The 27,042-nt window shown below is 35.7% G+C and overlaps 1 protein-coding gene across 5 annotated transcripts in view; it reads right to left on the bottom strand.

Moving 5' to 3' along the window:
• UNC13C (unc-13 homolog C) overlaps positions 1-27,042 on the bottom strand; it is a 203,899-nt gene that overhangs the window by 32,893 nt on the left and 143,964 nt on the right. For 3 of the 5 annotated variants that reach the window (XM_052807837.1, XM_052807834.1, XM_052807835.1), the window contains exons 19-24: positions 15,093-15,219; positions 14,017-14,113; positions 13,419-13,562; positions 12,342-12,419; positions 7,806-7,883; positions 7,368-7,397 (exon numbers count right to left, since the gene is read on the bottom strand). In XM_052807837.1, coding sequence (XP_052663797.1) covers positions 7,368-7,397; positions 7,806-7,883; positions 12,342-12,419; positions 13,419-13,562; positions 14,017-14,113; positions 15,093-15,219 — 554 coding nt within the window. Of the gene's footprint in view, positions 1-7,357; positions 7,398-7,805; positions 7,884-12,341; positions 12,420-13,418; positions 13,563-14,016; positions 14,114-15,092; positions 15,220-27,042 lie in introns of all 5 variants that reach the window. The other 2 variants (XR_008238255.1, XM_052807836.1) reach the window with 2 other exon arrangements.

The raw sequence follows: 27,042 nt of genomic DNA, 5'->3' as shown, positions 1-27,042 counted from the left end.
TGCAATGATACACTGCACTATGGAAAATCAAATGTGGAAACACCTGTTACAACACAGGATTGCTTTAGTAGGCCTAAAAATCCAATTACCATTTAAAGGAAAATATTTGATTGTAATAATGAAGAATTATATTGTTAGAAATCAAAACTGTGCGATTAAACAACAGCTTTCTATGGGATGGTGCAAATTGTGCTGGCAGTCACAAGAATAGAACTACCATTAGCAGGCAAATGGTATTCACAAGGCATACCAAGAGAAGGATGCATGAGAAGTTAGTGCTTATGTTGATAATACTGCAGATGTTTTTATCTTTTTTGTACATTTCACCACTGTTGGTAATTTTTTTGTGATTTGTGTGGAAGATGTTTCCATATTCCCATTAATGCAGTGTAAAAGTAGAACAACCAGCACTAAAAAGATGGCTTGAAGACTATCCATGCTGCTTCTACTGATATAGTATGAGGGAAGGGAATCTACTGAATTTCAGTACTTCTGTTTCTAAAAGCCATTAAGACATACATAATTCAAGCACAGAGCAACGCATTCTGATGCACAGGGAGAACAGCTCCTGTACCTCTGATACAGGTTTTCTAAACATAGGAAAAAAGAGAACGCGGGGCAGAAATATAGTTTAACATTTACAGGGATGGGGATCCATGCATAGATATTTAATCAAAAAGGTACTCTGTTGATATTGATCAGCAGCTTGTTTATTTGGCATGCATTCTTTTTCAAATTTAAAAAGATAAGGCTTTTTGTGTCCTTGAGCTTTAGCATTTAGGAAAAATAGTTACAGTCCACTGTGGGATATGATTGATGATCATCAGGATCAAGAGCTGAATGTGAATTAATAGCTGATGTTCCAGGTCTTTCAGCTATCTACATCACAATGTTAAGGAATTATTTTCAATGATAATCCTCAAATTCTGGGTTCTGTTGTGCAGTAAGGTCAGAAACAGATCTTCTGACAATTTCAAAGGAAATCGCACATTTAGAATAAGTAATTAGGTCTGTCTCTATTTGTGTTTTCATATCTTTCAACTGCATGAGTAGTGCTTAGTGCTTATTCTTTATCTGATGCTTCAGAGTACTATGGTGCTGTAGGTCAGCTGTTTTAATCATACTTTAGAGACAAGGGGAAGCTGTGTCACAGCACATTGGATAACTTACATGAGACTACACAGGAATTCTAAGGCAAAGTAAAGAAAAAACAAACTCTGAAACACCCCCAAAGATCTACTGTGTTCTAACCTTAGACCATCCTTTCTCTCCTTAGAGGTTATGTGTGATTTAAAAGCATAGAAAATACAAGATTTTCATTACAGTTTTTGACAAGAATCTGAAATAAGTGACAAGGGGAATTGCCACACATCCTTTAGAAGATATTCAGTGATGTGTAACACTTTTCTAATCTGAAAAGCTCATATTTTAACACTATGACTACTTAGTGATTTAGTTTTTAATTACTTTGCATTGAGAGAAGTTCTGTTGCTTCTCCACTTCATGTCTTAGTAGTTTCCCTGGCAGATACACTCTGACAGTTCATACACTTAAAGTGATTATTTTCCTTTGTATGAAAAGCAGGGATAAAAAAAAAAAGCTAATTTTACTGAAATGTCTATATTAGTTAACAAAGCTGGAGTTTACTAACAAAGGCAAAGATTTTTCCAAGAAATGCATTTCACTAGGGAAATATACTGCCCCCTTTGGTGGGATACATACAGAACACAAATTTAAGACCACTAGAATATTAACATTTAACAAATACTGAACACACAAGCATTCACACTGAACATGTTACAGATCAGAGAAAGCACAAAATACCAGGCTGGCAGAAGACTCAAAATTTCTTACCAGATCATGCACAAGCTAGAGAATCATCTCGTTACTGGGACTACAAAGGCCAATGTAGTTACTTTCTATCAGAGGTTGTTGTGATAACCAGAAAACATGATATATTTGCTAAATTCACCTGGAAATGGACTTAGTCTGGCCAAAATTAGATTAAATACTAGTATCAGATTGTGGACATAGCACACATTATAGAAAGGTGCATGCAAGTGCTAGATGTTTTAGAGGGTTTTGTGCTCACAAATTGCATGAACAAGTTTGTGTGTGCACAGCTGGAAGCATCTAGCAGGACATCCAGCCTTGTGTATACACATGCTCATGCTTATTAATGCAGTGTCATAGGGAGGAGTGGAATATAAAGAGGTATGCGGGCTGACCATCCAGGTGCTAGACACCTGGTGATGTTGTGATGACTAAGAATATGTTAGCAAGGTTTTGAAATGCTATTGTTATTTTTGTTTAACTGCTGGAAAAATTTGAGTGTCTCACCAGGACTAAAATGTGCACTTTTCATTTATTTTACCATGTGCCCTCTATGTGCTAGTGAGTTCGCAGGGCAAATCAGAGGGTCCTCAGTCATCAGCCCTTGACTGGCATCATCCAAAAATACCACAGCCATGACCGGCTTTTTTTTCTAATATGGTACAGCAAAGATGGGAACTATTATGATGGTTCTATACTGTGAAATTCTGAGGGGACTTCACAGCTGGTAAAGATGGTTTTAGGATGGCCTTGTACAGTGGAGATAAGGTAAGTCAGCTTTTGGTACCTCTGCACATCACAGACACTAACTATTGTGGACTATCTTCTGTATATCTTATCTTTTATATATAAATTAATAAATCGATTTTTTTTAGTATGAAAAGTATGTTCAGCTATGATGCCTTATGTAAAAAAAAAAAACATTTGGGAAAAGAAATATTTCAGTGGAAGCAGGAAGGGTTACTGTCTCCCTCTTAAATATTCTAAAAGGCTGTAGTTCACAACATGACTACACTGTGCAAAAACATCATAGTTTTGCAACAACAAGCTCCAAAAGGAATCTTATTTGTGTTTTAGAAGGATCTATTATTTCAGCAATGATTTGAACAACTCCCGCTAACACATTTCATACCAGGTTTGCTTATTCTCAGGAAAGCATGGTGTGGGAAATGCACTACAGCACTCTGCAAATGGTTTGGCTTAAGGAAGTTGACAAACTGCAAGACTTACGCAGGTTGACATCACAACACTCACTACTTGAGACAGTAACACATAGCTCTCAAAACCACTATGTAAAGGAGGTAAGTTTCCCAGTGAGGCAAATCAGTGATGAAGAGATTAATTCATTTATGTAAAGCTTTCCAGTGACCAAGAGAAGTAGTCCTCAGCATTCTTGACTTGGTTGAGATTACTTACTAGCAAGGGAGTAACGATAAAAACAACCATCTCTGTTTCGTGAGCCAATCTGTTTCTGGATAGTTCAGAGTTATTATAGGAAGGGAAGTGTATAAGAACTTAGGTAAATGCAACTTGTAATTCTTCATACTAGTTCCTACTAGTAGCAGTTTAAGTAAATAGATACAAACATGCTCAGCTGCAGAAATCTCAGCCACCCAGATATGGTTAAATGACAAATTACAGGGCTAACCTAGCCCTAATGTTACTCTAGTTTGCAATCAGCCAGAAGGAAAGGATGACAGTGAGACAAAAGGCAATGCTGATCAGCATCTGAGAGGATGTCATATAGGGATATACAGATATGAAAATGAAATATCTACAGTATTGGGGACTTTTCTTTTTCTCCTCAAGTTTCATCTGCTACATAGAGTTTGATGAAGAAGGACCAAAAAAACCATGCCTGAATAATTTTTCAGAAAAATAAAAGAAAAAAAGCCCTCACTGAGCAGATCATTGTTGGGGGAAAAAAGACCAGTGTCATTAATGTGCCATATCTAATTTAAGCATTGAAAGAGAGAAAAGACCATTTATCCCTTAGCTTCTTGGGTTCCATTTACAGTTCAGAGCATGTGCAGGCTAGTCTTAAAATATATTGGTAGGTTGCTCAGGTGTCAAAATCTGAACTTTTTAAACAGCAAACTTATTTTGGTAGTGTAAATGTTATTAACCTGTTAACGTGTAAATCGTACTTCTCCACCAATTCTTAATATGCTTGGCTTTCTTAGGTTCATAAATCTGTTATTTTACCATCTTCTTAAATAATAGTTAATTTTTACACACAACAGAATATATTCATAAATTTGTTGGCATACTTCATAAGATCTGTTAATTATGGATTATTAAACAGATAATTAGAAGTTTGACTTTTTCTGAATGCTAAACAAAAGCAGAGAATACTTTTGCTGAACAGCTGAAAAAATAAGAAGTAAGAAATATTTGAACATCATTGTTTCCAAATGCTGCCTGTCTAAAACTGTGAAATTTTTTACACATACAAGCCTTGGAAAAGAATTAAAGATCTGATGAATTTTGCTGCTTTTGACATAATGTGTTAGATTGAGTTATTCCACACTGTAATTTAATGTGTGCTAGTACGGATATAATCTTGTTAACTGCAAATTTGGTAGTGTTTCTATAGGAAACTACAGAGATGCAAATTACTTTTGCATGAGTTAAATGGAACTTCTCTAATCTGAATTCCATTTATCTGCAATTTCACAGGTCTAATTGCTTATAGTTTCCTAATGGGACCACCTGGTTGCTTCTGTTCAGAAAATAGTTTTACATATTATATGTACATCTAGGGAAGATACAGGTATTTATCAGATCCGTCACTTCAGTAGTTCTTGTTGTCTCTGACAGACATCATCCTTCCTCCACCCCCCCACCCGACTATCTAGGTACAGTGAATTCCATTTTGAGATGTTTGGCTGCTACTGCTCTAAATACTTAGGCCTCTGACTTTACAGATTTAAAGATGGACGTTTCAGAACTATTCTGCTTAAGTCTGGGCCTCTGTCATCCCATCAAAATCTTTAGGACCACATACAGAATCCTGTAGGAATTCCTAAGCATTACATATAAAGTTGGAACTGAACCTGACTGGAGTGGAAATATGATTTACCTACAGTCAGTGTAATACTGTTGTGCATAAACAACCTGCTTTTGCCTTCCACCTTTTTTTGATCCTAATTGCTGTAACTCATTTCTGCCATGTTCTGCCATCTGGTGAAAAGCAACACAAGTATTAACTTTTTTTTTCTTTCCCTTTTATCAGCTTCCAACTTGTCAGACATGAAAAAATGATTTAGTGCAAACGTATGCACTCCTTTTGGACAAAACAAACAGGAACTAAACCAAAATTCCACATTATAATGATCTGTTCCCATGATTTTGGACTTTATTTTTAAAAAGAAGACAGTGGGTTGGATCCCACTTTACTACTTTATTATGGCAGACTGATCTCATTTATATAATTTCTTAAGTACCCATCCTGCTTGGCTACAGCAGAAGAGGAAAGTTAATAAAGAAACTCATATTGTTCAGACTATTTTATTTTAATGGCTGGGGAGCTGAGAGCCCAGTTTTTTCTCTATTTATAGAGCTTCCTGCCCTGCAATGTGCAATAGGCCTACTCTGAACATAGGGACTGCTGCTTGATTGTGGTATTTTGACTGCATAGTTTGAAAAACATACTGCTCACAATGGGACACTGAGGAGATTAACACCATTTAATTTTTCTCAGAATTAGTTTTGCTTCAACTGAAATAGGTCTCATTATTCTGCTGAAAATCATCTGAATTTTTATGCCCTCCACAAGCAAAACATTAAGCTATTTTCTCCCTGCAATGAAACTGCTTACAGATTTTATTGCTGGCTTTGTTTCTTATAAGTACCAGTTCAAAAAGGCAAATTGGCCATTAGCGTTTATGGTCTCAGAATAGCTAGGGGAATAAGTATTCCAATTTGAGGACAAACATTTTAGGGGCACTTTGATATGCGTGACAAAAAATTGAACATGAATGTACTTTTCTTCAGGAAACTCCCCTAATGAGAAACAAACAAAACTTTGAATGTATTTTTTAGATCTTTTTTCTTAGACCGTGAATCAGAGATGCACTTAAGGTACATGACAAAGGGATTTTAGAAAAATATCTCCAAATCTTCTCCAAGGGTTGCATGTTGCATCACATTTGTAGGAAATGTTGCTTTGATACTGTAACACCTTTAATAATTCATCCTCATTAACATCAACAGGGAAAGTAAAAAGGATGAGAAGTGATGAGAGATTTTGAAAGAAAATTGCTATGAAAAACCCTAATTATTTTTTTAACTATATTTTTTATTATATAAGCTATTGGGAGCAAAAGGAAAACTAATTATTTTCTGAGGAAAATGGAATATTTTGGAGATTCAAGAAAATATTCTGATTTGAAAATAATTTGATAGATGTAAACATAAAGTGCTACTCAGCTTTCCTCTGCCCTTGTCTTCATCAGGATTTACAGACAGCTGTTTTTATGATTCACGACATTCAACATGTAGCATTGGAACCAAGGCCTTAATACAAAAGTACTTTATACAGAACATAAGAGCATGGAAGACAAGATTATTTGTAATATTTGGAGAGTGAAAGGGGATTAATAGGAACCACAAAAAACATAGCCGCATCTGGACGATAAATATGTATTTTTCAGTTTGATATGAAATTTTCAGTGACGACAAGGCTGCAGAAATTTATTTCATGTTCTCTGGAACAGGAAGTATTTTTGCCATGGCAGCTTCAAGAAGCTATTACTAGCTCAACAAAACCTCCTCAACATGGAGTTAGCCTGTGGGTTCATTTGGAAGGTGCTATTCATTGCATGACACAGGGGACTATCTTACCTCTGCAGTGTCCCACTGTGGGTGTGGAAATATGAAATAATGTATTTTCCAATTCTCTCTATAACGTAGTCACATTAGATCAAAGTTTTGTGAAGCTATCAAACTACAGTCTCAACAAGAAAAAGCTGATGTATGTGTAACTTCTTTTTTAAAGCCAGCTACTGATAATAAGGATAGTATATCCACATTCTAAACATTGCTTTTTAACAAGAAGACAGGATTCTATAGCTTGAAAAGATGTTAATTTCTTCATTAGCTTTCAAAACAGTCAAAGACTACAATCAGCAAAGTATTGAAGCACATTTATGTCCTTTTACTGTTGACATGACTTCAGGCACTTTTAAGTCTTCTGAAATATAAAAGGAGATAAAGCTAAGCATATTCCGGACTGTTGAGTAGCAGCTCTTGGTGAAATGGTGCCAAATCTTGAACACAAGCAGGCCCTCAGGTACTGAAAAGTGCACTTAAAATGTTTTATAGATTTTTTAGAAACTCTGAAAGACTTTACACTATCTGCCTAGTAAAACTTCTTAATTTAGAGCGTCAACTGAATGCCCAAGCATAGCTCTTTTGATTTTAGATCATAGGGAATTACACAAATGCATCGATGGAAATTAGTAGGAAATATGACTGTTCTTAGCCTTAGAAATTATGGTCAGGAATAATAAAAGATGCTTACTATCACAAACCTCATAAGAGAATCTCTCTCCTTCTTTCTTCTGCTCAGTGGATTGCAAGTCAAAGGCATTAGACAAAGACATGACACATTACAGACAAAGCACAAAGCACATATTCTACAAAATTTTCAGATACAGGCAAAACATACCAATACATAAAAAAGCAAAGTATAGTCCAATACAAACATTAAAATAAAGCTGGCACTACAGATTACAACACAAAACACCCAGTGCTTGTTGAACATTACAGATCATTAGCATGTTTCTGTGAAATAGTGTTAGGTCTTTCTAGTATTTTCAGGACATAAAATAGTTCTTGTAGACTTTTTTTTTTAAAAAAACATTTTGATTTTCTCTGCAAGCAGAAATGAAGGCTGTGACTAGGTTGAAAACATGGTGCTAATGATCTCTAAGGAACTTTGAATGAACCAGGAAACAAATATGACTCACCTCCTTTCCTCCCATGGACTCAAACATTTTCTCAAGCTGGACTCTTAATTGTTGAATGTTGTTCATCAAGATACAGGGCTACAAAGAGAGCACCAAATGCGAGAATGTGTGTGTTATGTTCCTTTTATGTATGAATATGTGTATTCACAGCCTCTGGGCTGAAGACCAGTTCTTCAGCAGCCCTACATTCATGCAATTGTGGTTTTTAGAGGAGGATCTTAGGTTCCTGACCACTGCTGCCTTCCCTTCCTTCTTTAATTTACACTCCTTTTTGCCCAGTCAGCAAAACCACTCAGCCAGTGACCACCCATTATGCCCTTAAGACAGTGTTGTGCCACAGGAAACTGAATACCTCCTCCCAACCAGATGGGCAGTTTTCAGATCTCAGTATTTCGTGTCCTGAACCTTATATTTATCCCACATGGTTGCTAGTCATACTTAATGCAATTACATCTGGTGGATTAATACAAGTAGTACATTATCATCTCTTGGAGAGTAGACACAATAATGATCAAAGTACTTGGGGAGTGAAAATAGACTGGGGGAAAGGGAGTGCCAGATTACTTTCTAGACCCAGTCTTCGCAGAAAACTGTGACAGCACTGTAACACAGATAATGGCTGATGCTTAAATATTTGAATAAATCAACAGGCAGTTCTGTTAATAACAGAATAGTATATCAGAAATTTACATTTTGCAATGCTTGAAAAGTTGGTGAATGAATTAGGCAGTAGAGTTTTGTAAACATATTATTTTAGTCTAAAAATATTTTTGTTTAAGCTCATTTCTTTAAGGCAGAACACAGAGCCACAATGTAGACGACAGCAACTGCTGGATAAATATAAGGTAAAATGTAAAACATGGATAAAATTAAGCAGCTGATTACAAAATTATGGAAGAAAGGATCTATTACTAGAATTTTGTGTACTCAGATGACATTATATGCTAGCTTGGTATGGTGCGGGGGAAGCAGTAAGACAATACTTGCTAAAAGAGTTCTGGTTGGCCAAGGTCAGTGTGTTCTACTGCATGATTGGATTAATTTAGACACTGAAGTAAAGCATTTCAATAAAACACATATACTATTTTTGGACAACAAGAAGGTGATGGAATGATTACAGTGATTGCTACTCATTTGTACCTTTCCAGTTAATAGCATGTTCCAATGTAGTGCTGAAACATGGTGGGATTAGATTTTGGTATTCAAAAGATCAGTAACATGATTTAGCTTTAATTAGTTCTACATTACTCTCAAAGGAATTTGGTGTCAGAGTCCTTCTCAACTGAAGGAAAAAAAAGAAATTTGATCTAATTTCTTAATACTTACATTACTGCTTCCCAGTGAAGCATGCTATTTGTCCTCCTGCAAAAGACAGCTGGCTTTGTATAATGGTTGAAATATCACCTCTTTTCCTGTCTCTTGAAAAATCCACAAACCCCACTTCTATTTGTTTATCTACCTTCTGTTAATTTATGATCACTAAGACTGTGTCCTCCTCTCCTCTCCTCTCCTATCTCCTCTCTTCTGATGTATTCATTATTCTGGAAATTACCTGCAATATCACAAATCAATGATTATGATTTCTGATGGGGGAATAAGTAGCTGACTATAATGTCTTGTTTCTTTTGTTCAAAACAAGTGCAAATGCCTTTGGCAATGTACTGAAGCTATGAGATAAATACTTCATACTGAGGCAGTTTTCAATGTTTCCTTCGAGGCTAGCTAAGGTTGCTCTTTCAGAGCCCAAGTCTACCTTGGCTCAATGGAAAATTTCTATTGCTGTCAGTAAATAACAGAACCAGAGCTTAAAAATATTCTCATCTTATGATTTCATCATCATCTCGCTCTTCAGAATACTCTTTGCAGCAATTTACAGGAATCAGACAGTCAGATGCAACAATACGTAAAAGTGAGTGGCAAGTACAATACATAACTCCAAGTTTGTTTGTAAACTCTGACAGGAGGTGGAAGATAAGAGGATGTTTTTACATTAGATACATGTCTTTATGAAAAGCACCTTTGGTATGCTTTTATTTGAACAGTTTATGTGTACATTTTACAGTGTTTAATAAAAATAGTAAAAGTATTGACTTGAAAAAGAATGCCAAACTCTAACTTTAATCATAAAAAGTATTTGTTTTAATCTCTTCTATCAACTCTAATGCAGGAGATGGACTTTTAATGTAGTTAAGATCACCAGATCAAATAGTCTTTTATTAAGCTAAAAGTATGTATTTCAAAAAGGTAGCTCCTGTTAAAAGTAAGTTATGTTCCCCGAAAGCATTTCATATAATACTTTACACCATAAGGAGATTAATTCCATCTAAAGCCTTAGTAAAGATTGGCATACCAGGGTGACTTCAGAAATCAATCACCCCAACAATTAAAAAAATCCCTTTGGACAGGCCAAAAGACTCCACAAACGGTTTAACTCAATGACTCAACACCATGTATCAAAACTAATTTCTTTTAGAAAACAGTAAACTTTATTTAATATTAGCATTAAATTGAAAGAAATGGGAAAAATAGCTACAAATTTTATTTCTTTAGATTTTGAGAATAATTATGGCTCATATTGGGTCAAATACAGAGACAGATTATTTTAGATGAAGCTTGATTTGGACTGATTAACATTAAGGTAGAAGACATGTAATGCATTCACTCCTCCACACTGGGGAGAGACAGTGTTGTGTTCTTTTCAGCTCTGTATTTGCCCTGGAGGGGAGAGATGTAAGGAATATGTAGATGGTGTATCTCTAAAGTTAAAAATGCATGAAGATTTATGTCCTGCTAGATTATGGGGGGAAAAAATGGCAATACGGTGTGCTGGTCTATCATGTATCAACTGGTATCCAGTGACAGGATGTGTGGGAATGGTTCAAAATTGCATCAGGGGAGGTTCAGGCTTGGTATTAGGAAACATTTCTTTACCGAGAGGGTGGTCAAACATGGAACAGGCTTCCTAGAGAGATGGTCGATGCCCCAAGCCTGTCAGTGTTTAAGAGGCATTTGGACAAGACCCTTATTAACATGCTTTAACTTTTGGTCAGCCCTAAAGTGGTCAGGCAGTTGGACTAGATGATCGTTGCAGGTCCCTTCCAACTGAACTATTCTATTCTATCTTTCTACGGCTGTAAGACTGATCCTTACACAACGATTGCCAAACTTGGCCTGGTGCTTTTACTCTTCTCAGATGCTGAAAAGATTTAGTACTGCCAGAAGAAAGATGTGTGGATACCTACTAAAGTGAGTCTTTTCAATGTGTTTGCTGCAAAGGGCTTAAAGGTTGAAAATATCTGAAGTGAGAAGTTAAATCTGAGATATGACACATCAATGTACATGAATGTCACTCCTCTGTAAAAACTTGTATATAAAACTTCTACTTAATAATAAAGTTTTGAGTTTGGTATTTTTATTTATTAATTCTATTTTAGACAAAATTGTGTAAAAGGAACAGAATGGTACATCTCTCCTAGCAAATACATCTGTGGCCTGAAAACCTAGTAAGTTTAGTTTTTTGTAATGCTGCTTATAAGAAGAACCACGAATAATTGATGTTTAGCTGCAACAGATGTCTTTCTGAATTCTATTATTGTGTATATGTTGGTGACCTCTAGATTATGACACTGTCTCATGCTACAGAGAGCACTGGCAAGAATGAGCGTGTCCTTAAGCCATGCACAGTTATGTGACAAATATAGCTGAGATATGTGCATGAGCTATATAAGGGCCGTACTTTTGGAGGTGAATAGTATGAGGATAGTGCTGCAGTTATTTATCTAATTGTAGATTGATACATCTGTACAACATACTACTAAATATAGCACACATTGCCTGCCTTGGGAGTACTAGCTTTGAATATCAATGATACTGAAAAGTCAGTTTACAAGAACAATTTCCCTTGGTCATGTTAAGCTATTGATTATGTCTTGATTTGCTTAAACACATCTTTAGTGTCCATATCTCATTTATTTCTGAGTCCATGGCAATCTGGTCCTTCATTAAGGAGTGCCTTGTAAGCAGTGAGGCAACAAAATAACATATGATTTTCTTCTCACTGCTGCAGGGACAGTGAGTGGTAGTAGCAGAAAAGTGTGCACACACTCCCTGCACAGGGAACAATGATCTTATAAACTCTCTAATGAATAAACTGATAAAGAGAAGCAAGCCAATGCAAAATGAAAACTCAAAAATACTTCTGTTTGGAAAAAAGGATGAAGATACATTCACCATATTCACCATTGTAGAAGGCTGTTATCCAGGGAGTGTTTCTGGCCATCTTGTAAATTTTTTTCTACTTTAATACTGAAATTATTAGCTAGAATTCTTAACCAATTCCACCTATTCCAGCTTTTACACAGCAATGTAAGCAGATATGAAAACATGCTGACCTTATTAAAAAATAAAGCAAACCAAAAATCCCTTCCTCCATTCATGCTTTTTCTCATACACAAAAGTAATTACATTTTAAAAAAGTACAGTAAGTCCTTTAAAGGTAATTTCTGAGGCAGAAACAAAACACAGCTTTTTACTCACCACATTTTCTTTATCACAATATGAGCTGAAGTAATTTGAAATAATTACGGCATACTGAAGAAGCACTTTGTTGATAGTCTAGGAAAGGAGAAGAATCTTTTAAATGGTAAATTTCACAGTGTAAAACAAAACTAATAAAAAACCACAAAAAAGGAAGTTTACATAAATTATAGATTTTACAGGTGCTTACACTGGTACTATATATATTTTTTAAAAATATGATATAAACAATCCTGTGAGCACATTTTCAAATCCCTGCACAACAGTTGGGTGGTTCTTAGATGGAATGTAATCTTCAATAGCAGAGATACTTTAATTTCAGTCATACTGGTTTTTGAGAAGCATTGAGAGCTCTACTCCTTGCAATGTGCTACATACTTAACGGAACAGTAGCAAGCTCAAAAAGTCCTCTAGGGTGACAATACATAGATTAAAAATATAATGGAAAAATAAGACCAAGGGAGCACTGTTCAAAGCCTGGCAATATGAGCTTACCTTAAAATAATAATGTAAATAGGAACTTTGCAAATGGAAAACTGTTGCAATGGAAGAACAGGAATAAATGTAAATGCAAACTTTTTTAAAGCCATCAGGACTATAATGGCAATCTAAAGCGTGCGAGGAAATATTACAACCCAAATAGAAAGCTGGCCTAACAAAGCTGAGTTTATCAAACAGCACATGAATAAGAACTACCACCTCAGGGCTTCAAGCAACAATACTTTATTGCCATACCTTGAATTTTTCCTTCCCTTGCACTGACTAATTAGATAATTGCTTTTCACTGAATTGCTCCATTATTGGAATTTTAACCAGTGCTTAGCAAAAATAATAATTGATTGTATAACATACATAAATATGAAATCTCAGAGAGGATAGAACTTCTCAAACTGGTAAATGATTTTGACAAAGCAGATGAAAAACAGTCTTAAGCCACAGACAGCATGTCTTTCTAAGCATCCTAGTCAGAGATAGAAGAGATTGATTCTAAACAACACTGGAATTAGCTTTTAAGTACATGGCAACACAATGTCACTCTTTCTGAGGCTTAGTTGAGATGCACTGATTTTAATTTACCTTGGCAAATCTTCTCATTAAATGAGATAGTGCTTCTGGATTAGGACACTCCAGTTTCCTAATAATCTCAAAGCTTTGATTGAGCTGTGTGAAGACATCAACCACAGAACAAGAGAAGAGGGCATGATCTGATGTTTGCTGAAACTAGAGAGAAACATTCAAATGCGTTAATACTTGTTCAGAGATCAAAACTGTATTAAGTGATTTTCTTACACTCGAAATTCTTCCTAGTGTCATAAAAAGTAATAAATAAAAAATAAATTTAAAAAAAAGACTCACTGATAATACTGAGAGATGTGGCTTTTCACATTTCTATTACTTTTAAACCTCTTGAAAATAAAAACAAAATTCTCGTCCATGACATCAGTATCACATCAGAGTTTAGTGAAACCACAGATTGAAGTCTATGGGAAATTTCAGCAGGTGAAATTAGAGCAGGGATTTGTCCATAGGGTTGTCTTCCAAGAACCATTACTGACTGTGTATGTTGTGAGGTCTAACAAGGATACTGTAGGACCAAATATACTTCTGGTTTTGCAATACTAAATAACTGTCTTAATACTTTCTTTATTCCTTTCTTTAAAAAGTAGAGGCTCACCCCATCTTTTTTGTCTCTTTCTAGAGCTCCGTGAAGAAATTCCATTGAGACATCCTCATTTTCATCCAGCCACTGAATGACAAATGGTTCAAACCACCTGAAAATTAAAAACAACTTTTTAAAGTAAAGTAAGTACATTTCATAAAGATCCTGAGAAGAGAGATGCCATACCACCCAGCAGTTTGGCACCTTGTGTCTTCACATCTGTTCTAGTTGCTAAAAGGTCTATCATCCTAGAAAAACTTTTGTCACCAGAGACACTGTGGCTACCAAAAGGTCTTCCAGGCTTCAGTTTCACAATACTCTAACTGGTATACCCTAGTGTTGCAAAATTAGCAGTAGCCGCCAGAGAAATGTGTCCATGTTTTGCAATGGATCATATTCTGCACTTTTTTTTATTTTAGAATGTGTCTTTTATCAGTATTGGTTCGTTCTTAACATTTATTTTTTATTTGTATGTGAAATAACTTGGATAAAACTTTGCTTTAATAAAACATCAGCTGTGTTTTATTTTTCTTTAGTTTATTTAAAAGAATTTTAACCCAATAACAGGCCCCAAACTATCTCAGCAAATCAGCAGACTTACAGAAGATTAAGGAATGAGATTAAGGATAGCTCATATAAAAGGACTGGATTGAATGTATTAATTGCAGGAGGAAAGGCAAAAATGAAAACAGCAGCTTAATATTAACCCAATGCAGTAAGAATAATTTCAGTAGTATATCCTATTAGCATTGAGTATGAAACAAATGCAGGGGTCTATAACTAATGCTGCTGCTGTTCCCGCATTTCGTACCTTCCTCAGGCATTTTCTGACCAAAATATTTTGTCATCTATGAAGACCTGCACTTACAACACTTGAATAAAGCATCCTATGAAATAGCTAACTGCATTTTTAATACCTGGACTATTTCATTTGATAGAATGAAGAATTAAAGAGGACAAAGCGCAAAAAGTAAAGAGTTGTCAGTGGTATGCACCATGAGATCTTGCACAAACGTAAACATAAATATTTGACCAAAATAAACCTTGCATCAAGCCCAAACTCACGGGAGACTTCCCTATACACTACTTACAGAGAGTATTCAGGCACTGCATCCTTGAAAGCAGAGAGTTCTCTCACATATTCATTATAAAACCATTTCACTTTGAAGTGCAAATTCATATAATCTGTGCTTTTGCATAACCGCTGCTTTTCATGTTCTGCAATAGAAGGAGTTGAAATAAAAGCATGTAATAGCATTCTAACAGTAAATAACATACTTGTGCCTCAGTGCACTAGTGACATAATAATACAGTATTTGAATTTTAAAGCACAATTGGTTTGATTTTTTTAGAGGTAGTAGTATGCACAGTTTCAACCTTTAGGTTCTGAGTACCCTTAGGAAAAACAAACCAAAACAAAGACCAGACCACAAGTTAGGCTTTTCAACGCTCTCCACTACAGTGAGGAAAACCCACAGATTTTCTGACTTCCTGTTCTTTAGATTCTTCTTTGGTTGTTACAAAATGGTTAAGAAGCTGTGTCAAGTGTCAAGTTAGAAAAGACAATTATAGCTGTGTAGTAGCCAAATGAATGAAATGCCAGTCCTATATGAATCTGTGAAACCTGCATTAGTAAATGGGCTGCATTTATCACGTATAGTTAAGAAAAAGAAAGAGGAAACAACTCCACAGCTCTGCAGCCATCTGATTTATACATGGCATAAGTAGAAAAGCTGGTTTAAAAAAGTGTTTTTGAAAATTTTCAAATGGGCTTCTCTACCTTCTCAGTGTCCTCCTGTTTTCAACATACTGGATATGCAGATGATCATGGATGACAGGAGTCATGGAGCCACCTGTAACCACTTCCTGCATTTTTAGTCTGATTTAATTGGTTTGGAATAAATGTCCATCTTTCTCCCAGGATTATGATTCTTATTTTAGTTTATCCACTATGCCCTGGAGTCTTTCCCATCCAGCACTTCAGGCCCTGGAGAGCTCCATTCTTTCACTCCCTTAGCTAACAGACACTTGATCCTTGCTCGAATCTTTCATTTCCTTCTCCCACAGCAGCAAATCATGGATTCACAATCTTGGACAGAGTAATCCTTCCTTCACTTACTGCTCACAGCTTCCTAGAATCTCTACAGATCTTATCTGTTTGAGGTGTCATGTCACTTGCACATTCTTCCTTAAGCAAAAGACTAATGTCTTTTCCCAGCTCCCTTAAAAAGCAACCTAATAGAGATGGTTGGCAGGAATGACGTTCTTGTGTAAATAGTATGTATTAAGAACTTACCTCTTTCAAACCTCCTTTTTGCTCCTTATTTCCACTTGCATCATAACATAGTATTACACAATTTTTTCATACATATTTGGATGTGAACCTGATTTTATAGAACAGTGGGAGCATCCCCCATCCTCTATCATATACACACCTGAATATACCACTCCGTTTTCTGTCAGTGCAAATGCACTGTGAAATACACATTCTGTATTTTTCAGATCTGACCATGTACATTAAAAGGAAATTTTTAGTTTTATTATTACACCAAATCAGCATTCCATTAATATCACTGTGCCATACAAGAAATAAGTGTTTCACAAGCATATCATTATGCAGCGAATTACTAAGTTTTGTGGGAATCATCTTATTAAGTGCCCCTGTGGGCTCTTACTGTCTTTTTAGCAATGTGTTAGCATTTTCACCTTCAGTGCCTTTTCATCACACTCCAGAAAAGCCAGTAAATCAGTTTCTGTCTAAATATTGCATTTGTTCATGCCCAGTCACTACTTGAGAGTACTACAAATTCTCCCTAGCATAATATCATGGGTTACTAGCCTTAAATAGAACCACAGAGAGAAAGATGTATGCCTACTCTCATGGTTCTTACTTTCTACAGACCTGAGGAATCTTATTTTTTTATTCTGGTAGGAGTTTTTCCACAATCTATTATTGTAGACAGCTAGATGACCAAACATTTGCTCAATAAAAGGTAGTTCTTAGAAGTGAGTCCAGTCTTTGACTGAGCACAATTATCTTACTGCTATCAAATTCACTGCACATCTACTGCTTAAGTAATTAAGAAAAATCTGTCTTATATTGCATCCCAAAAGAGTGGAATTTCTGAAATGAATGGCATTTTTTCATGCAAGCGTTGCATGAATGGGTTATTAGATTATACAATGCAACTTAAGAATGTTTGCTATAGTATCACAAACCAAGCAAATGTTTATTTCAATTTTAGAAATGGGCTGCTGCCAATGATGGGCAAACTTGCCCAGGAGGGTACAACTTATACCATACCATTCATTGATATTTTGTTTTTTTAAGTTAAGATCTAAATTATAACACATTAGAAATGAGCACAAAGTCATTCATGAACAATTGAGTTTTTTTTCTCCAGGCTGTAATACCTTGGAAAGAATATTTAAAATGAGTGTCTTAGGATATTACTTGTAGCTACATATAAGTGAAAAATGCATCCTCAATTCCTAATACTAACCTATGAGAACATCAGAAAATACTTCACATGATCTACAAAGTCATTTTGTATCCATGCATATTACCTCTTCAGTTTATATAAACCAAAGAACAGAGGAAACAAGTGCCCATATGAGTCAGCCCATGACAATTTTAACTGGATGATATTAGATAGATTTATCCACAGTAACCATGGATTTTGGCTAGAAAGCATAGGAACATCACTGTAGAGATTCTGAATTTAGATTAGGACCCATGGATTGCTTTCTTAATTTCCAAAAAACTTGCACAAGTTAAAGCAGATGTGAGATAACACAGGATATATGTATGCAGTTTGGAGAACTGTGTCTTTTTTCCTGGAAGGAAAGCTGGCACCATGTTTTCCTATACAGATATATCAATTTTGGACTTTCTGGAAGACAAATGTAGTAGCTGCACAATACAACTCTTTCTAAATAAGTCCACTCTTGCTTTGCAAAATTATAATACTGAGTCAGTCTTGAACTAAACCTGTCAATTGTATGCTCTGCAAATGTGCTCAGCAGAGATTATAACAGAAATACTAGACCTTTCTCATAACTGATTCTAGATAAACTTAATCTCCAGTGTAGTAAACCTAATATTATTAACCTTTTTTTTTTTTGTGCTGCTACTTTTATGAAATGTTCCTTGTAGTGCAGCGTATTTTTATAAGCATGTATTAGTCTACTGGGTTTCATAACAAGGACATTTGTAGTTCCCATTAGTGATAATGGCACATTATTCTATATTACTGTATCATGTATCAATGAAAAAAATACTGGTAAGATTTCTGTAAACTGTAATCTGTGCGTATGAGGCACTTTAGCTGCTCTTATCTATCGCAGTTCCAGTAAGAGTAACTTTTTTACAGTATTGATTACACTGTGGGTTTTTTTTTTTTAATATCTCCTTAGGGATAATGCTCTACTGCACATATACTTTCTACAGGTTTGCAGTAATAGATATTGTAACTGCAACTGTGATGAAAACTGTATAAAGTGTCGTTCCATCTCAGTTGTACAAATTACAATTCCAGGAACATATTTAAGAAGACTTCCAGTAAGCAACAACACTGAGGAAAAAAAAAAAAAAATCTTCTGTTCAGGTGCTGTTTGTGTAACCAAGAAAGAAGAGTTGTTTGTTTTTTTTTTTTTTAAAAGACTGTTATGTGGAATGCATTAATATATGCAAATGTGTTTGGTGTGTGATGAAATCAGCCATGGACCTGGTGACACTGTATCTAGCAAATAATCTAATTGCAGGCAATTGTTCTTTTACAGAAAAATGTATAAAGACACATTGTAGGAAGAACTATAATCCAAGATACTTTCCTCACAGGACTGTGACCAAACAGCAATACTTTGGAATCATGTTTGATTTCTTGATCATTTTTCCAGGAATTGCTAAAGAAAGCTGACAAGATTTTCTTAAGGCAGCAAACAAAAAGAAACTGCAATACAACTATTTTTTTTTTTGTCTGATGTTTGTAGTGTCATAGTATTTTGTCAATAAAGTCAATAAAGATGCCTTATTAAGCAGGAACATCTACATGGCACTAAAGAAATAATGCCATTTAACAAACTGGAATAGAATCTCATTCACTACAGAATCCTTTTTCCTTTTTAACCTTGAGGTAATAACATCACTCTGAGTATCCATGTGATTTTTAAGATGTACTAGTTGCTAAAAAAGGGTAATCTAACAACCTTTATAAAAGATGAACTTTTAAAATATTCAGGTAATCAATCTGATATTTTGTTCAACTCTAATTTTCCCTTATTTGGGTACAAAAGCTAAGAGCAAATTTTTTTTCTACAGCAGTTTCCTAGCCACTGTTTTTTGTAACAACATACAGTTAAACTGCTTGAAAGATTCTAATGAGGTGGTTTTAAAGAATATTTAAAATCCTTATGAACAAGAACTGCAAGAAGGAAATTTGCCTGTAAAAAAATGAAAAAAATTACTAGATATACATAAATACATATGAATATTTAACAAAAAAAAAGCTTGTCCAGTTTCCAGGCTTTACAGATAATATTTCAGAGATTAATAACTACTACAAGGAATATTTATGTGTAGCAAATTAATTATATCACAATCAATTGGTTTGTTACATACATGCTATTGCACTACAGTTTATTAAAATGGAAACGATGGAGACTAAGCATAAGGGAATTGTGTTTGGATTAACTACAAGATTTCCCATCAAAACTCAGATGCTAGTTTCAGCCATTGTGACATAATTCCATATTATTTGCAATAATTACTTAGCAATTGTTCTAGAGACTACCAGCTGCATATTTTACCTATTTCTTTCAGAACTGCTGTTTCAGAAAACCTACTATTTCCAAACTTTCAGTTGTATAATTGGGAAGTATATGCGTGGCACAAACTGAGTATGGTTAGTGGAAGAGCTCTTAAGGAAGTCCTATGAGGAATGATATTGATGAGTATGAAGTAGTATTCCTCCCTCTGAATCACTGTGGAAACATTACACCAGTATGATGCACCCAAGTTTTGGATAAAAGTAGAAGTTAATGTTTTGGGTACTTGATCCCAATGCAATTTCCCTACAGTACAGGAGTTGGTTGCTATGCCATTGCCTCTTTTAATATGGGTATTATGCTTACAGCGCTCTAGAGTTAATCCCTGTACCAGTGAAATGAACTGGAAGACTCTGATTGAATGTAACATTGGATCAGGCCACAAATGAAGAAAAATGTAAACTCAAAGTTCGTAACTGATTTAGAAGGAAACGTTACATTCTACTAGACATCTCATCCCTGGGTTCTTGTACTTTGCTAAAGGTAGTGGAAGTCACTGGTTATTAACTGAAATGCAGAGCAGGACACAACTAATTGATAATTATGTATAATTTACATTGATTTTGATAATGTGAAATACTACTGGCCTTTCTAAAAGGGCTCTTTGTGTCAAGATAAATATAATAAACCAAAAACCGAAAAACTTCTGTCGTTACCTCCTTTTTTGGATTGCACTTACAACAGATTTACAACTAAAAAACCCCTCTAATTCTTTTGAAAATATATTGTGTCTTTCATTAGACTTCTACATATTCAATCTTTTCTCTACATTTACTTGGAAATTTTCACCAAAATATATTTGAACACTTCACAAACATAATGGATTACACCTTGAACATCTCTATGAGGTGATTAAGCTGTGCTATTACATTTTACAAATGGGAAACTGAGGTATAGGGAGACCAAACGAATTTACTAAAGGAACACACATAAATTATGAAAGGCAGTGTAGATCTTGTTCAAAGATTTCTTAACCACAGAGTCATACTTCCTCACTGAACAGAGACCAGGGGAGGAAGGCAGACTGTTTCATTCTGAATTGTGAGAAAAAAATGGATTTACTGTTATTTTTTGTCTTCTTGCCTGCAGTGAAAGTGGGCTAATGAATCCTTGACTTAATGCAGTGCACTTTAAAAGCTGATATAACATTGCCCTTTATATTCAAGCAGGAGCTCTCAAAGGGAGAGACCATTTGCTCAGAGTGCTCTGTTTTGCTTCACATTCCACAGCAAGTTCAAGTGAGTTCAGGGCCACTTGCGTTGCATCTGAAAAGGCAGATCTGTACATTGCTTTCTGGGAGAGGTAAACTGCTTATGCGAACTTCAAGGGCATCAAATACCAATGTTACATACTACCTAAGGGACACAACGTGTAATATCATGAGGGATGTGTGAATCTGCTGCAAACAACCTTATTTTCTACTACAAAACATTGCATTTGCCATTTTTTTACCTACTGTGTTACATTGCCTAAACGTTTCAAATTACTTTAGGCAAATTAACTTTGATATCTTCTTAACATTACTTAGTTGCTTTTTTTACTCCTTATTGAAAATTTAGCCTATTAGTCCCATCAATTAATTACTACTTCACAGCCAAATACTTCCAAAAAAGTTCCAGAAAAGTGGATGGGTATATCACAAACAGGGCAACTCAAGATGCAAGATATGCAGCTTGATTAAGCATAAACTTGCTCTGTCCTGCCTGCAACTAAGACAAAGAAAAATGCCAGTATATAATTTAATACAGCAAATAATTTAATAAGATCAACTTCAGTATAACTTTTACCCTTCAATATCACATCAGAGTGAAATTTATGTGCCATGAAAACTAAGCAGATCAATAATATTCAAAGAACAAACACTCAGAGACAAAATTCTGTCTTTGGATATATACAGCTACTACTGATTACAGGAGGAAATAAACAATTGCTTCCAAGGACTGAAATAATCTGTATTGCGCTTTTTTACTGTTAGTGGAATTCTTGCTATGTACATGAATTGACCATAGAATGCCTAAGGAAATGCAAGCTATGAATGGAGCAGAAGAAATTGTCCATCCTATCTGATATGAGACATATAATGATGATTAAAGCCCTGTTTCTGAATAATATGGTGGAAATTTCAAATACTCCGTACCGAAGTTTCAACATTTATTCAAAGTAATCACATAATCAGAAAGTAATAAAAGAGAAAAAGTAATGCTGGTATAGAAATCCAATTTACATTGATTAGGCTTTCATAAACCTCCAATATGTATAAAAATTGCAAAATAAAGAGAGAATATACATGCTTCTTGGAAACCACTGCTTCTCGGGAAATGTTATCACATAATTAATTGCTATATTACAATGCTTGAATCTGGGAGGAAAAAGAGAATAAAGGTAATAAAAGCAGCCTTAACTGTATTGTGTCTTAGCTGCTGAATACTCAGCTTTGCATCTTCAATATAATTTTTGTGACAGCTTACTTTCATTTACTTATTGTTTCATTTTTTAAAAATATATCTTTCCATGAAGGAAACATTTAGACTTGATTCTCTGCTTTTTGGCTCGTCACAAGAGGGCAAAGTGAGCATAAAACATTACCAAATAGGCATGGTAGCATTTTATAAGCAATTAGTACAATGAAGTAAAAACAGGAAGAATCAGGCAGCAAGATAAATGTGAGGCTGCACTTTAATAATTACCTGTGTTGTATCTGGCTCTGCCTGTAAAGCAGAAGCAAAGGCAAAACCACAGAGGTGTTCTCTAATTGTTACCCAGCAAATTGCACTTAAGGCTTATTAAAAGATAATGTGGAAAGAAGCACTTTTAATGGATTTATCCTATTCTCCTAGGAGTGCTGGAACCAGTATCAACTGTTTAGCTTAGAACTAATGCACTTGCCCGTAAGGGGAAGTTTGCCTGTGTATCTATAGGAGAAAAAAGACACCAATGAATCTCCATATGTGAAAAAGTCCTGAAAGTAAAAGACCGAGTCTTCAACTTAGTAAAAGAGAGGCTGGGAGAAGAATAGTTGTTTGCTGTATGAGGAAAGCTTTTATGTAGTGTCTTAGTGTGAAATTTAAGAATAGGCAGGATTAAAAATAGCATGCAGGTTGCTTGTTATTTTAAATTTTCTTTTACTCAAATGTTTTATTCTACTTGATAAAGAAAAATATTTTAAGAAAGCTGTCATTGGTTACTGTTTCTAAAAGGAAAGAAGTCAAAAATATAAGTGGATTCACGGGGTGATTAGCTCACAGAATTCATGAAGAGGTGCAGTAGCTAGGTTCCACTCTTACTGTGTGAACATTATGCAGATCCACTCTGACAGAGACAAGGGGAAGAAAGCCCTCAAGAAATAGGATGGGAAATTCAAGCCCTAGCTGCTGGACTACATGACTGCATTAGGGGAATGTTCTGTAAGAGGAAAAGGATGAACCTGTTCTCCAACCAGCAGATGCAGAACTGCACTAAACAATGCAGGTCCTTTAAGTGACTTTCTGTGGGGACAAAGTCACAATTTTGCTTGATTTACTTACTGGTGAAGAACAGTAATCAAGGACAAGAAGAAAGAATAGGCAAATTATTCTTCTGGGCTGAGATACCTAATAAACTACAGAGGAAATCTTGACTGCCCCTTGCTATAAGACAGCTTTCTTCCTGCTCCCATAGGATATATATAGCCCCTTCAGCTGAACAGAACACTTCTCCCTTACTTGCATACTCAACTCATTGTTTTGCAGAAAGGACAGGGCCATGTGAGCTATAAATAACCCATAATTATTAATCAATGTAGAGTTCATTTAAAGCATCATTTACAGTCTAACATCCTATCTAGCATGGTAGTACTAGTACATGTTGACTAGCAAAATTGTCTTGCTCACAATTAGGCAACGTTCAGGAAAAGTTCATACACAAATGTTTTACGATCAGTGACTGCCTGGGTAAGAGCTAATAACAATGTTTCAGAACAAGATTAATACTCAGTGGTTAAAAGAAGATTAAATAAGGCCAGAGCTTTCATTATTAAATATATGGGGCAATATACACTGCTAATATTGAGTGACAACTTTAAGACTAAATAATGAAGTCAGGCATTCACTGATGCACTACATTTTTTCTAGTAACATCTGGCACCCGGCACCATGAATTCACCTACACTCAGACACAAAGAAGCTTTAACTTATTAAGATTACCATAGACTTGTACTGCAGTATTAACACAGTAGTTCTTATTGTTCTGATTATGGTTCAGTATGTAAATGGAAAGAAAATGGGTTAGGGAATGACCAGATGATATAGTGGGCAAGTGCCCAAGGGCAAGGTTGTACCATACTAGAGATCTCTGAGGTAGTTCCAAGTAAGATGATACACTGATACAGCACAATATGATGCCATGAAGAAATATTAACTTAGCTCCTAGGAACAGTTCTGTCCACTTTAACTATCTTAATTAGTGGGCCTAATTAACTTCAACAAAATAGTGCCATTTGGTATGGCTACAGTGCTTTTTAGGCAAGCCTGGGGATCTCTGTGTTGCATGTGATAAGTACTCAACTAGATTCTCATACTCACAAAGCTCAGCCCTCCAGTACATAGAGTGTGTAGCTGCTGTTATCAACATCATTGTCTGTTATGCTGACCAAAGAACATTTCTAACTCCCCTCTTCCTCCAACTGTGTCACATTCAATCTTACTGATTATCTGCAAAAGGAAAGTTTATTATTCACCCCAACTGTAATCTCCTCGTCTTTGCCTTTACAGTCTCTCTGAATCCCCCATGAGACTACATATGACTCTCTATTCCTCAGGTCTCTGGAAAAATGAGGATGGAATAGATCTGTTAAAATGTGTTGAAATGCAGAATGAGATTCACTAAAATAAAAAGGTTTCATATTTTGATACCAATGAAACCCTGCATTTTGGTGGATTTTCCCTTCCATAATCTCAGCCCCACCTTCCCAAATCTGCTCTGTAGTCTCCCTCTAAGCCAAGGCTATATTCTGTCTTAAGGGGAACTTTGTAAATTGTAAAGCTGGAGTAAAAATAGACTTGAAATGTGCCACTGAATGGTGTGACCTTTCTCTGGGCAGCATTAGCCTTTTTGGTTTTTTTTCTATGCTGTGTCTGTGCTCAGCGTCAACTCACGGACCTGCCTCTTCTCTTTCAAATCACTTTATCAGTTTCTGTCACAAAAGAGGAATCTGTCAGAGAAAGAGGAAGATGATGTCTGCTTAGGCATTGAGGACAACAGCAAATTTAAAAAGCAAACTTATGTTAAATGCATAAAATGGTGTAATGACTTTCTTGTTCTCCTATTTTTGTAAGGCCTGACACTTCAGAATTTTAGCTTTGCAGGATTAAGACTGTCTATTGCTATATTTACACAGCAGCTAATTCATTGCTGGCCTGACCCTGGTCTTGACTTCTGGCCACTACCAGAATTAGATTATCATAATAACAGCAATTAGAATGTCCTCTTTCTAACAGACTGGATAGCTTTGGACATTTGATCTGACCTATTCAAAAGTGAGAGATACGAAAGATCTGAAAAAGACATTTCTGAGGATGTAGAATAAAAAAGATACTTTTGTAATTGCATGTCTAATTTCAGCTCATTACTCTCTCATCATCTTCTAACCTTTGCATCTTCATACTTGGAAAGGAAAAGATTTCTTACCATATGAAGTAACAAATCACTTGCACTGCTAGTGAAATTCTCTCTCTGTTCTTATTTGTTTGTACCATATACAGAATAATTTGAGGACCAGACAGTACAAAAATTTTAACATCCTATAAGCTCAGATGTGCTCATGTAAACTAAATGCCAAACAACAATGTATAATGTACCACACAAATCACTCTTGCTTCATGAATAACCTGTAAAGAAGAAAAAAAAAAAAAAAAAAGGGCCAAATCTAATGAAGTCAGTCCTTGAAAAGAAACATGTGATACCTTCTCCATGCAAAATATATACATGAAAGGAATCCCAAGCTCTTTAGATCAGAAAAAAGATTAGAACTGGTGTGGACTTAATTTGTTAAAGTTTGCATAAAACTTTTAATACTCTGCAAAGGCTAAACGTTATTAATTTAAAATGGAAGAAAATCTAGAATGAAATTATGAACTCAGTACCAGATTTTAGCAGAGTTTTGTTTGCAAGGCATGTCAGCTTGGCACAGTGTAGCCCTGACCTCAGCAGTGGCGGAGACCTGAACTGTGCTTTGGGATGTCCTTTCCTCCCTCACCCCAAAAGCGAGATGTTTCCCCCGACAGCAGCCATCTACCCTGTCACATGCAAATACACTGCCTTGGTATTCACAGAGACACGCAGCCGCTGTACTCTTCTCTAGCAAAAGGCCACTGCTACAGAAGCTGCTGTTCCCTTTATCTTCTCCATGTCACAACAGCAGCCTCCTAGCTAGACTGTTCTGGGCAAGAATCAAGGGAGAACATGAGGCAGAGGTGTGTAATGAGTGCTGGTGCCTGGCTCACAGTGCCTAATGGCTCCTGTTACAAAGGAGGTAGGCAGCACTGCTGAAGAGCAGCAATTCTCCCCAGCAGCAGCTCCATATATCCCCTGAGCAGATACAGGAGGCATTCAGCTGTACAGTGAGAGGACATAGCCTAAACAGCCATTCTGATCTGCTCTCAGGAAAAAGGGAAAAAGGAACGTGAACTGGATGTTCCAGTATTGGTCTTCTGTTAGAGAATGGAGTTATGACATACTAATTTCCTGAATTTAAGCTGATGGGAGTGGCTGGATAAATTCAGGAACATATAAGGTGGGAAAAACCAGACACAGGATCTTAGATAAGCTAATTTAATCTTTTCGCAGATCAGCAATCCTTTTGCAAACAGTGTTGGACTATTTCATTGCTTCTTGATTGGATGCAGAAAGGAATCAACTTTGTAACACAAAAGATGCTGCTTCAGGAGATTAATATTAAATTGAATCAGGCAAAGATTGCAATCACAGCCCTGGACACTACATATGAACAGATGGTAGCCTATGTTAATAACTTGGAAGGCGAGACTGGCGTAGCAGAATGTAATGCATTTTAATGAACCCCATTAAAACCATGAGGATCAACTGTGACCATATTTAGGGGCTTGCTCCTAATCTTGTAGAATTTGAAGCAAAAAGTTTTATTGCCATTGAAGAATCAAACTCTGTACAATATCCATGGAAAGAATTAATGATTTAAAAACCAGCAAAGCTGGAGAGAGA

The sequence above is a fragment of the Harpia harpyja genome, chromosome 14, assembly GCF_026419915.1.
Source record: "Harpia harpyja isolate bHarHar1 chromosome 14, bHarHar1 primary haplotype, whole genome shotgun sequence".
NCBI classification, from domain to species: domain Eukaryota; kingdom Metazoa; phylum Chordata; class Aves; order Accipitriformes; family Accipitridae; genus Harpia; species Harpia harpyja.
Note: the sequence above shows the minus strand (reverse complement) of the source record. Positions and strands in the feature narration are given on the sequence as shown.